This window comes from Felis catus, chromosome F1, assembly GCF_018350175.1.
Source record: "Felis catus isolate Fca126 chromosome F1, F.catus_Fca126_mat1.0, whole genome shotgun sequence".
Classification (NCBI taxonomy): Eukaryota; Metazoa; Chordata; class Mammalia; order Carnivora; family Felidae; genus Felis; species Felis catus.
Genome location: NC_058384.1, coordinates 1,454,362 through 1,467,884, shown reverse-complemented (window position 1 = coordinate 1,467,884; position 13,523 = coordinate 1,454,362). Strand labels below are relative to the sequence as shown.

General features: G+C 42.1%; 1 protein-coding gene across 15 annotated transcripts in view; it reads right to left on the bottom strand.

Annotated features, from left to right (window-relative positions):
* DNAH14 (dynein axonemal heavy chain 14) overlaps positions 1-13,523 on the bottom strand; it is a 320,839-nt gene that overhangs the window by 164,300 nt on the left and 143,016 nt on the right. For all 15 annotated transcript variants that reach the window (XM_045049347.1, XM_045049348.1, XM_045049345.1 and 12 more), the window contains 2 exons: positions 11,537-11,708; positions 913-1,002 (listed from right to left, as the gene is read on the bottom strand). In XM_045049347.1, coding sequence (XP_044905282.1) covers positions 913-1,002; positions 11,537-11,708 — 262 coding nt within the window. The remainder of the gene's footprint in view (positions 1-912; positions 1,003-11,536; positions 11,709-13,523) is intronic.

Genomic DNA, 13,523 nt, shown 5'->3' with positions numbered 1-13,523 from the left:
GTCAACATAATCTACTCTACACCTTCTTTTCACACTTGTCACTTCTCTTAATTCCTGATCTAGTAAATCAAATCACTAGCTATACATTGTCCAAAGTCCCTCAGCTCTTATAAAACCTGCTTGATTTCATCTTCTTCTCCAACCCGATCACAATTGCTGTTATGGAGTGAAAGTCTGTGAATGTCTGTGTCTCCCTCAAATTCAAATGTTGAAGCCCACATCCAATGTGATAATGTTGGAAGTGGGGCCTCTGGTAGGTAATTAGGTTTAGATGAGGTCACGAGGGTGGGTCCGTGATGGGATTAGTGTCCTTAGAAAGAGAAGCAGAGACCAGTTCCGTATCTCTCCACTATGTGAGGACGCAGTGAGAAGGTGGCCACCTGCAGGTCAGAAGAGGGCTCTCACCAGAAACCAAGCCTGCTAACAATTAAGAAATAGGATATAAAATGCATAATGAAAAGCCTACACGTTTGGTAAGAAGAAGACAAAAAACTCAACTGAGAAATGAGTATATTACATAATCTGGCAATTCACAGGACACTCAAATGGCAAGTAAATATAGACAAAGGCATACAGTTTTACCAGTCATCAATGAAATGCATCACCGTTTCCAAATGGTTCATTCACAGGGATGGGAAATTCAAAGAAGGTATAGTTATGGAAGGCCACATTTATACCACATTTGTGGGGTTTTTTACAATTATGTATTAAGGGGATGAAGGTGAAGAAAATGAATCTGTTCAAAGTTAAAGTGAGGGCTGAGTAACCACACGTGGGTAAACAAATGAGTAAGCCACTTTACTCTGAAGAACATTAGACTAGTTCTCTTTTATCGTTATCCTGGTTTTCTCCTTGATCAGACCTATTATAATTCAGGAGCAAAGAAGTGCCAACGTGCCATTCTACACTTACCTGAAGTTGATTATAAAACTGTATGGTTTTCTTGTTCTGAGCTGGCCACTGATGGAAACCCAACTGTTGTGTTGCAATAGATACCACTTTCTGAAAGAAAATAAATACGTTTAAAATGCATTGCAAATTGAACCCTTAATACATAATCCTATAAAATCTCTCTTAACCAGGTACTGAATACTGCACTTGAAGATAGTAGTTCTTAATTTCTTAGTTCCTCCACCTGATTATTACTTTCCCCCCAAACTACGATACACACAAAATTTTATGTTGACAGATCCCCGGTAGCAGATTCACAGACCTTCCTTCAATTTAGGAATTTATTCTTTAGGATGTATTTAAGAACTGTCTGTTACCATAGTACGATTGTCTAATTATCCTACACTGAAAGAAAATTTAAGAGTCTCTATCTTTGTGTAATTCCAATCACCATTAAGGTAGATTTTCGGCTCTGTAACAAGTATCTTAATGTTTCCATGTTCAGAATATTCTAGGATAGTAAGTACAATTTGTTAAGATTGAAGACTTGATGTGGTTATATATTAAAACATCCAGAAGTGGCTGCAGCTTGGAAAGATGCTTAATATTATAACACAGGAATTATGAGGGCAGCCAGGTTTCCTTCCACGGTGGGGTCAATACTATTGGTAATTGTCGACAGAAAAAAGCGGGATTTATCCTTTTTCTCACCGACCTCTCCCAGTCCATTTCCCATTCCTTGCATTCCCACAGTGGGACAAGGGAGCAGCTGAAGGAGACCCAGAACACTCAGCAGGGGCTGTACAAACAGAGAAAAAGTAGTTCCTATGGCAAGGCCCCTGGGGGTAGGAAATCGGCTGAGAGCAATCTCATTTAAGTGGAGTTGATGAGACACCCACTTCAGGCGTGTACTTGGAGCGGTTTTAGATGCAGGGGCTAGGAGTCCTCTGCCACGGATAATACAAACCTAGACATCTCCCTGGATGTAAGCAAACAGGCCCGCAGGAGTGGACTAGGGATAGCATGGCTAGCACAGAAGATCAGCAGAGATGGGACAGTCAAAGAAGAGATATTTGGACAGGTAATCCTAGTTGGCTGAAGGTTTTCACAGAAGGTTTTAACATAAAATCATAATTGTACTGTCAAGTATTTATGGCTGTATATGATGTTCCGTAGAGTCAACCGGATGACAAACTATATATAGTTTATTGCAGGATATGGTTTCAGTAATTCTCTGTTAATCCCTTGGTTGCTCTGAGTTAATGACCCTCCCCCACCCACACTGTTAGATACTGTCAGCGACAGAAACGTGAACAAGTTGGATATATTCCATTCGCCCATCGCATGCAATTCGGATTCTTGTATCTCAAATGAACAGGAAGTATAAACAGCATGCCTACAGAATATTTATTTAGCAACATATATTCCTGTGTGGATATGCTATATGACCGATCATTGTGTAAACCATCCAAAATACACCATTAAAGACTGGATTATTCGAAATTTAATATTAAAATGATAACTTTAAATCGTGATCTTTGTGCTATTTCTTGAGCCATATATTGCTATTTGGTAACATTTTATTAACAGTTTGTTTATTTAACAGTTGAGAGCCTGCATATTTAGCAATATAAAAATTGTATGAAGGGGAAAGTAGCAGAATACACTGATAGGTTTTACAGAAAACTTTTCTATAAGCTCAGGCTGCAAAAAACTGTAAAACTGATGAAAACGTGAATATATAATGAAGTTAAAAAGTCACATCATCGATGTGCATGTAGAAATGCTGCTATGATGGCCACGCTATTTGTTTTAGCTGTGACTTGAGAAATGTTAAGGGTAACACATAACTGGAGGAAGGACAGGAAGGAATCTGTGGGTCCTGTCGGGTTGGGATGAAAAATGCTTATATAAGACAGAGAAAGCAAGACTTGTCAACTAACATCTTCCTTCCTTTGTTCTAGCAAAGTGAAAATTCTCAAAATGTAAATGTAGATATTCAAAATATAGGCAATAGCTTAGGTGCAAATATCCACTGTGCTTCCCCTGGAAACCACGCAGAGCACCACAGAGAGATATACATAGAATTGATATCAAACTGCATTTTTATTAAAATAAGAACACAAAAAAATACGTACAAGATCTAAAACTCATGTAAGTGCTGTGGGAATAGGTAAGCTTATTCAGCTTACTTAGCTTAGAGTTTGAACCTACAATTTGGTGGTCTGGAAAAGTCCAACTCGTTTAATCATGTGGAAGAGAGAATCTGACAGGGTAAGTCTCCTTGCTATCAACTTAGAGAACTAAAAATAAATGATTACATGTTAAAAGGGCTAACAGAATATGAAACTTCCTAACTAGAGAATTTAAAGTGAGGTTTAGAATATCAAAGACAAAATGAAAGTTTTAAAAACTCCCAGAGAGACTTCCAGGGAAGTTGGCAGAGTAGGAGGACCCTGGGCTCACCTCATCCCTCGGACACAATGGCTACAAGGAGACAGCGCTAACATCCGCGTAAATGACCCAGAAAATGACCCGCCGGCAGGACAGACTCCCCAGAGCTAAACGTAGACCAGAGGCCACATTGAAGAGCGTAGGAAGGGCAGAGACGGAGTTGGGAACCGAACTGACCTGTGACACTGTCCGTGGGAGGGAGGGACCTGTGGGCATGGAGGGAGAAGAGGAGCAGACCCCACCCCGGGCACCCCAGACATAGGGGTGCTGCATGGGGAAGACAAAACCCTATAACATTTGGCTTTGAAAACCAGAGGGGCCTAACTTCAAGAGTTCTTACTATCAGTGGGGCTTAACACCTGGAACTTTAAATATTAGCAGCTTGGAGAGGAAGTTGAGTCCTTGCCCTTAAAGACACAGCACAACAAACGGCCCCTCTGAGACATAGCAAAAAAAAGCAGCAGTTTGAAAAACACGTGGGGTACACGGGAAGAGGCTTACTTGCTCATCTCAGAACGCGTGCTAGAGGAGCGGGGATCTTCGGAGACTTGTCCAACAACAAAGGAGCTGGTGGGCACCATTTCCCTCCCTCGTCCCCTGGCCTAGGTACACAGACACCTGCAGGAACCGGTGCAGGGGGACGCTCTCCAGCCGGCCTGCTAACAGTGTGCTCCACCCCGTGTTCTCCTGCAGACACGCCACCTCTGGCCAGGCCTCAGCTCCGGGTCCCACCCGCACCCACGCAAACCTTGCTAACGCCTCCCACCCCGCCCCTGCACCTTCTCCTGAAGACCTGCCCCCTCCAACACACCCTCGGCAGAAGCCTATCCAATGTGGGACCACAAGCATGGCAGGGTACAAACAGTTCCAACAGCGACCAGCACCACTCTGAAGTGACTCCTGCCCCAGGGAAAGGGTAGGATAATCACACGTATGAGTTTGACTCTGGCCCCACCCAACACAGGGAATATGTCCTGTAGTCTGACGCCACCAAAGTTCTGGCAAATGCCAGGCCTGGCCCGACTTGAGCCCAGGGAGCCCCAGACTGGCCCACTAACAACACAAGGACCTTGCCCACAAGAGGCAAAGGGAGACACTGCAGACGACTGGACTGAAGGCAAAGGCGGCTGAGCCACAATGGTAGGACACACACATCACACAAAGGAGACGCCCCTGAAGTGCCAAGTTCTAGTGAACAGAACAGAGGGCACCATAGGACTTCTTTGTAAGACCACTGCTTTCAAGAGCAAGAGATGTAGATGACTTTCCTAACACATAAAAACGGACCCAGAGAGACAAAATGAGACAGGGGCATATGTTCTAACTGAAGGGACAGGAAAAAATTCACATCAAGAGATCTAAACAAAACAAAGGTAAGGCATATGCCTGATGGAGGATCTAAAGTAACAGTCATTAGATACTCACTGGACTTGAGAAGAGGGTGGAGGACCTCAGTGAGACCATCACAGAGAGAAAACAAAAAAAGAACCCATCAGAGATGAAGAACTCAATAACTGACATTTAAAATACACAAGAGGGAATCAACAGCAGACTAGAGGAAGCAGAAGAATGGATCAGCAACTTGGAGGACAGAGTAATGGAAAGCAATCGAGCTGAACGGAGAGAAAAAAGGGACTAATAAAGACTGAGAACAGGTTAAGAGAATTCAGCAACACCTTCAAGTGTAATAACATTCGCATTATAGGGATCCGAAAAGGAGAAGAGAGAAAAAAGGGGGCAGAACATTTATTTGAAGAAATAATGCCAAAAACTTCCCAAATCTGGGGAAGAAACAGAAATTCAGATCTAGGAGGCACAGAGAACCCCCAAAAAAATCAACCCAAGGAGGTCCACAAAAAGACACATAGTAATTAAAATGGCAAAAAGTGGTGATAAAGAGAGAATTTTAAAAGCAGCAAGAGAAAAGAAAACAGTTACATACAAGAGAAACCCCATATGGTATCAGCTGATTGTGCAGCAGAAACCTGGCAGGCCAGAGGGAGCAGAATGGTATATTCAAGGAGCTTAAAGGAAAACACCTACAGCCAAGAACACTCTATTCAGCAAGGCTGTCCTTCAGAACAGAAGGAGAGACAGAGTTTCCCAGACAAATTTCAAGGAATTCATGACCACCAAACAGCCCTATAAGAAATGATACAGGAGATTCTTTGAGTGAAAAGGAAAGATCATAAGCAGAAGAATAGCAGGAAGCATAAAAGAGGTAAAACTACATGTATCCATAAAAATCAGCCAAGGAATTCACAGAATAAAGGGATATACAGTATGACACCATATACCTAAAATGTGGGGGGGAGAGGGGGATTTAAGAATGCACTCAAGGGGCACATGGGTGGCTCAGTCAATTGAGCATCCGACTTTGGCTCAGGTCACGATCTCACGGCTCGTGAGTTCGAGCCCCGCGTTGGGCTCTGTGCTGACAGCTCAGAGCCTGGAGCTTGCTTTGGATTCTGGGTCTCCCTCTCTCTCTTGGCCCCTTCCTCGCTCATGCTGTCTCTCTCTGTCTCTCAAAAATAAATAAACATTAAAAAAAATTTAAAAAAAGAATGCATTCAATATATGGAATTATTGAGTTCCTATACTTACCCCTAAAATTAATACAACACTGTATGTTAACTACATCAGAATTAAAAATTTAAAAATAAAGAAATTAAAGAACAAAAAAACCCTACAAGAAACAATAAGTGTGGACGAGGATGTGGAGAAAAAGGAATCTTTGTGCACCGTTGGTGGGAATGCAAATTGGTGCAGCTACTGTGGGAAACGGTATGGAGGTTCCTCAAAATAAATAAGTAAATAAATAAAATTATCATATGATCCAATAATTCCACAGTATTTACCTAAACAATATGAAAACAGTAATTTGAGGGGCGCCTGGGTGGCGCAGTCGGTTAAGCGTCCGACTTCAACCAGGTCATGATCTCGCGGTCCGTGAGTTCGAGCCCCGCGTCGGGCTCTGGGCTGATGGCTCAGAGCCTGGAGCCTGTTTCCGATTCTGTGTCTCCCTCTCTCTCTGCCCCTCCCCCGTTCATGCTCTGTCTCTCTCTGTCCCCAAAAAATAAACATTGAAAAAAAAATTTTTTTTAAATAAAAAAAAAAGAAAACAGTAATTTGAAAAGATGTATGTACCCCCATGTTTATTGCAGCATTATTTACAATAGCCAAGATATGGAAGGATCCCAAGTGTCACTGGTAAATAAACGGATAAAGAGGATGTGGTATAATACACAATGGAATATTATTCAGCCATAAAAAGAATGAAACCTTGCCATTTGCAACAATAGGGATGGGACTAGAGGGTATTATGTTAAGCAAAATAAGTCAGTCAAGGAAAGACAAATACCATATGATTTCACTCATCTGTGGAATTTAAGACGAAGACATCAATATATATACCACTTACATCTTCAAACTACGTAAGACCAGCAATTGATGGAAAGGCCGGGAAAAAATATGTATCAACAATTGTAGTTAAGATCTTAATAGACCCCTTCCAGAAACTGATGGATCGATAAAAATGAAACAGATATCAAGGGGACAGAATAGTGTACATATATAACATTACATCCAATGGGCACAGAATACATATTGTTTTAAGCACACATGAATCACTTATAAAACAATACCATTAGGGGAGGTCGAAAAGCTCAAAGAAGGTTATCTCAAAGGGATAAATACATACGGGACAGCATATTGTCCCCAGTCAAAACTAACCATGAATGGAGATTAATAATAAAAGGGTAGTTTAGATTTTCCGAATTTGGAAAAAAAAAACAAACAAACTCCTGGGCGACAAAAAGTCATAAAGGCAATTAAGAAACCTTTCTAGAGAAATGCTAATTAAAACACTACATGTGAAAACTTGTGGGAGACAGCCAAAAGAGTATATAGAGGAAAACTCAGATCTTTAAATACTTGAGGAAGAAACACAGGTAAATAAACTAAGCATTAAACTCAAGAAACTAGGAAAAAGGAGAACAAGTCCAATGAAATAAAGGAATATGTAAATAGTGAAGGAAAGAAATCAACCAAATAGACAAAAAAAAAAAAAAAAAAAAAGGGAAAATAATCAAAACCAAAAGTTAGCTCTTTGGAAAACTAACTATTGGCAGACCTCAAGAAAGAATGATCAGTAATGAGAAAAAGAAATAACTGTAGCAGAGACTGAAAACTGATGAGAGTGGGAGAAATAAGTTAAAAAATTTAGAAACACAGAAATGTTATATACAAAATAGGGAATGTGATCGCTAAGCAACAAAAAGTTAAAATAGTAGTCAAAGCTTCTCCTTCCCACCCCTACAAAACCCAGATCCAAATACTTCCATAGTGAGTTTGACCAAAAATCTATGCAACAGTTCATCTCAATCTCAAGCAAGTTTTTTTCAGAAAACAAAAGAACATCTGTCGTTCAGCCTATTTTGAGGAGCTAGTAATAATCTTGGTTCTAAAAACAGATAAGGATAGTTCACGTGTAAGTGTACATGTGAAAATCCTAAATAAGACATTAACTAACTTCCTCTTGGTGTGTTAAAAATCACATGGCGATAAAGCATGGAGTATCCCAGGAATGTGGGAGTGATTTCACACCGGAAAAGTATCATAAGAAGAACAGGAGACCCAAGGACTGGAGGGAGGAGGTCCCACTGTCTGTATGATGGGAACCCCCAAGAGGACACACAAAATCAGAGCTAATTTTGGACAAATAGGAGAATTCAGCAACGTTGCCATATTCGAGAGGAGCTTCGAATCAAAGGCATCTCAATACACCTGTAATAAACCTCTAGGAGTATCATAAAAATATGACACCACTTTCACCAAAAACTCTACGACATCGGGAAGCAGCTGAGTGTCACTAGGCCGTGCCGCAGTGACACAGCTGAGAAGAGTGGGAGGGATGAGGCCAGGGGCCTGGGGAGCACAGGAAGTTCACGGGTGCCTTTCCCGCAGTCACAGATACCACTTCTAATTTACAAAGATTCAAAAAAAAAAAAAAAAAAAGGCAAGTAATACTGTTGTGTAAATTTGGGCAAAGAGACAACAGAAAGGGGAGAAGAGACATGAACTAATTTTCCTCATTGTTCATATCAGGAAACTAACAGACAATACCCAAGTAAGTAGGAAATTATGGGTATTACTATAAAAATGTACAAAGCTACCCTTAGAGTAAAATATTAACCTGCAGGAACATCAGCAGAATAAAACAAAAGTTAAAAAACCACTTCACTCGGTGGAAATTATAGTTTGAAAGAAGAACAGTCCAAAAGTATACCAGGCAAACAAAAAATGGAGTAACAGTCTTACCAAAGTGGAATTCAAGCCAAAAAGCAGTAGCCAAGAAATGCAAAAGCACTGTATATTATTAAAGGGCACAACTCATACAATGACTCGGTATTGATGTTTGTATATCAAACAACATACTAACAACTAGGAGAAGGCAGAGATCCTAGGAGTAAACATTCATGTGCTAGTAGGAGACATCCCCTCACTTCTCTGGGCCCAAGGAAAACAAGTACACAGGTACACGTCTGGCTATAAGGACACAGAACATAATCAAGAAGACAGAGAAAATGGGGTTGAGGGTTCAGAGAAGGTACTTTTGTTCTGCCTGACAGCCTGCGGGGACAGGAAGCCACCACACCAGCGCCCCCAGGGACAGGAGCCCACGGAGTCGGAGTCGGGAGCAGGTGCGAGCTCCTGGTAGGTCTTTCCCACCACCCAGGGCCTTTTCCCCATGCACAGCTTAGGTAGGACCCACGTGGAACTTTCCAAGACCCTGCTGTGCGTGGTGTGAACTGACCAACCCTGGCTTAGACTGGAGCCCCCAAAGCACGCCACCCACGGACCCTGATGAAGGCATGTGCCGGGGGCCTGGCTGCTCTCTGCCTGCGCCCTGCCCTGAGGGGCCCTGGAGGCCTGTACAGAGTACTTCCCGTAATAAGCATCTTGACTTCAGTGTCTCTTGTGGTCTCTTGCTGACCGTGGCTCACCCTCCCACATCCTGCGCTCCACTTAACAAACGCTAATTTAAGAGTCGTAACAAATGGAGATAAACTGAACTCTGTCTATATTTGCAGCCGATAAGAGAATATATCTTTTTTCCATGTGCATAGGGAATATTCATAAAAATTACCTATATATTAGGCCATTAAAAAGTCTAAATTAAATTCCTAAGGAAAAATAACAAAGACAATATTCTCTGAACATAATTCAGTAAGTAGCTGGCAACAGAATCAGAAAATAAAAAGATTCTTTACCTGGAAATTAAAAGCATGAAAAAACTCTGTTTTAAAAGAACACTTAGGAGGGGGTACTGGGTGGCTCAGTCGGTTGAGCATCCGGCTTTGGCTCAGGTCATGATCTCACGGTTCGTGAATTCGAGCCCCATATTGGGCTCTGTGCTGACAGCTCAGAGCCTGGAGCCTGTTTCTGATTCTGTGTCTCCTCCCTCTGCCCCTCCCCCTGCTCACATCTGTCTCTCTCTCTCTCTCAAAAATAAACATTAAAAAAATTATATATAAAAAAAGGAACACTTAGGGAAAAAAAGGAAGAGTTAGCTATCGGATTTCTAGAGAAAAAAATGCTTGGGAAAACCCTACCTACCTGAACATAAGCATATGTAACTAAAGCAGTGCTTGGATGAAGTTATATAGTTTTATGAACTTACATTAGTAAAAAAATAAACTACATGGATTAGACATCTTCCTCAAACAGCTGGACAGAGAAAAACAACACAAAACCCAGAGGAATAATGGAAGATACTTAAAAAATATTAATATGGGTATTGAAAGACTGGAAATCAAAAAGAGGTATTAAATAAATAAAAAGCTGGTTTTTTTGAAGAAAGCAATTAGATAAACTTCTAGGCAATCTATGTAATGGAGAAAACCCAAGTTAAGAAAACCAGAAATGACCAGGCAAATGACGTCAGAAATTGGAAACTGAAAGGATATCAAGGTAGGGGTTTGCTCAAATCCACATGGGGCGTTCTAACACTTGAATGAAATGAGAATGTTACCTAGTTTAACGAAACTGACCCAGGAGGGACATGAAATCTAACTAGACCAGAACCATGAAAGAACTAGCCTGTCATAAAACTCCTGGTCCACATGGTTTTCAAGGAACATGCTCCCAAATACATAACCTAATGAATGAGTTTTTGAGAAGTGCTTCATGTGGCCTACAAATAATACGTATTCTGCGCCTGCTGGGAATGAAGTTACATATATAGTTTATGCCTGTATTTAAAGAACAGATCATTATGAAGGTGTTTCAACTATAAGCTACTGAAACCATGTATTTTTTTTTTAATATGAAATTTATTGTCAAATTGGTTTCCATACAACACCCAGTGCTCATCCCAACAGGTGCCCATGTATTTTAAAATAAACTTTACACAGTCTTTTTAAAAACTGGGCAGGGTCCCAGGGAAAGGAATCTGTGGGTTTGATGGCCTGACACCTGATAAAAGCCCAGGAAGAGCCAGAGAACTGGGAGAAATCCAGGACAGAAAGAACGGCAGAAGGACAAAGGATGGGAGATCCTGGAAAGGTGGCCTGGTTTGGCCAGACCGTGGAGGCATCGTAAGAATATATGTCAGGGTAACTGATTTTGGGTTTCGTCCAACAGTGGCTTTGTTGATGTGATCAAACATACGTTTCTGGAAAGCACTGCTGGCGGCCACCGGTCCCAGATGAGGCCAGGGGGTAGCGGGAGGCTGGCTCCCAGTACGAGAGCTGTCGAGGTCCCACCCACACGAAGGCAATGACCGTAAGGCCGCAGGTGTAAGAGGGAAAACAGAGGGCTCTACAATCATTAACACCTAATCTTTCACGATCACAAACTATTTGCATGTTAAAGTCTTTTTTCATAATTCTGACCTAATTTGAGTCTGAAAGCACCCCTTTACAGGAGGAAGAGAAAACATTATCACTCCCATTGGAAAGATGGGAAAACCGGGAAACCAAATCGAGAGCACCTTCTTTGCTTGAAGCTTCTTCGTCGAGGCTGTGTCTCTCCCAAAGGGAAAATATACGTGCAAGTATTTTAATCCCCCCAATTATAACAGGAATAGACTATTTCAGGAAGAACTATACTATTTTTAACTTACATTACGCTTTTTATCCTAATATTCCACATCTAAACCACTTGTGACGATTTCCAAAAGTCTTATTACCTCCAAGGCAACTTGATTTTCTGTCGAAACTGCTGCTCCAGGAAAAATGTCTGCCATGATCTTTTCAAAAAGTGGGACATCTTCAGGGAGAAATTTTGGTAAACTAGCTTCTCTTACAGCCTCGGTAAGGATCAGACTTTCATCCGTTTCAGAAAGCTCGCTATTGGTGTTACTTTGAGGGGGGAAAGAAAAGACATATAAAGAACAAGTTAGCAAGTACGCTCTGCTGACATTAAAGGCCATCTTTAGTCTTTTTTAGAGGTGGCCACCCCACATCCTTTCCCCCTCTCCTTCACTGCAGAGCAGCCACGTGGTGTGGGTGAGGCTAATCTGGTCCCCAGATCCAGAGACGGACCGTGGCTGGTCTCGAACAATCAGGATAATGCCACTCCCCAGTCACTGATTCAGGGATGGGCATTGTATCAGTAAGGTGTTTCAGTGGCCGACAACAGAAATCCATGTGGGCTGATATGAAATGGAAAGTAACATGATGATTTATTAAAAATCTCTAGGTGGGCCAGAGAAGTCGGCTTGCAGGCTATATAGCTGGGAACAGTGGCCAAGACTATGCTACAGAACCGGTCCTGTGAACACCTGACAGCTAACGTAACAGGTCCAGGGGCCTTGCGTGTGCATTTCTTTTCCCACTAGCTTCAGGTTCAGACTGGAGTTTAACTGTCTCCGATTTGCCCAGGCTGTATGTTTAAGCCATGATTATAAGGGAGTTTTGAAAGGCAAGAATGGGGGCTAACAAATGTTCCTTAAAGGATTGTGATCCCAGCTCTGGTCAGTGGCAGTCACGAGGACACAGTGATTCCAATGCCCTGTGTGTTCAGAGTGGTTCGGGACTCGGTTCAGTGGGGCGGTGGCTCCGGGGATCCTTCCAAACCACCAGAAAGGAAGCCGACCAAGCCAGGACGCGCAGGGCTGCAGTGCTGACAACATCACAGAGAAATAAAGCCGAAACCTGCATCCAAGTCATCAGACCCCGCCCTCCTCTGCATTTTCTGATTGAACCAGTAAATTCCTCCTACTGTTTAAGCCAGCTTCAGTTTTCTGTTATTTGCCACAAAGGGCTCCAGATGTAAAAGCTGTCACATAATATGTTGTCCCATAACAACATTTTACACATTTATCCCTTTACCACATATTCTTATATATTAAACCGGCAACCGAAAGAAATAACTGCATGTGGTGGGATACAATTGTAGAGAGGCAAAGGAAGAAGAGTTTTCTGTGCAAAAGTGTCCTTCTCCTCTCCTGTCGACGGCTGGTCCAGAAATTCTTCATCAGGATGGTGGTAATTTTTAAGTCTTCGATCCTTAGTAAAGATAGGTAATAGCTAACATTTATTAGGTACTTTTTACTGGGCACTTTTTCTTTTTTTTAAACTTTAGTTTTGAGAGACTGCAAGTGGGGCAGGGGCAGACAGAGAGGGAGACACAGAATCTGAAGCAGGCTCCAGGCTCCAAGCTGTCCGCACAGAGCCTGATACAGGGCTCTGTACCTCAAGATCATACTCACGGACCTCGAGACCATAAGCGGAGCCAAAGTCCGACACTTAACCGACTGAGCCACCCAGGCGCCCCTTCAAGATTTTTATGTTTCTTTTTCTGAGAACTGTCCTTGGCCCTACGATGTCTTCCCTGCATTTTCTAGGCAGTCCTCACGCATCATGGGGATGACCAATCCCACCGTGACAGGAAATGCAAACGCCTTTCTTCCAGTTTATCATCTGTCTTCTGACCTTACCGTGTTTTTCGACCATTAGCGATCAGTCTTTACCTTTATGGCTTCTGGATTTTGAGTCTTAGTTTTAAAGGTCTTCTCTAGTTGCAGGATATAAAGGGCATTTCGTTTCTTCAAACACTTGTATGTTTTTCGTGCTTTTTTGGTCCTCTTATCCGGGAAAATGACGTTGGCTGCGGCTCCAACTCGGTCTTATGCACGTGGCACTCTAGTTCCCCATCAGCACTCACTGGAAGTC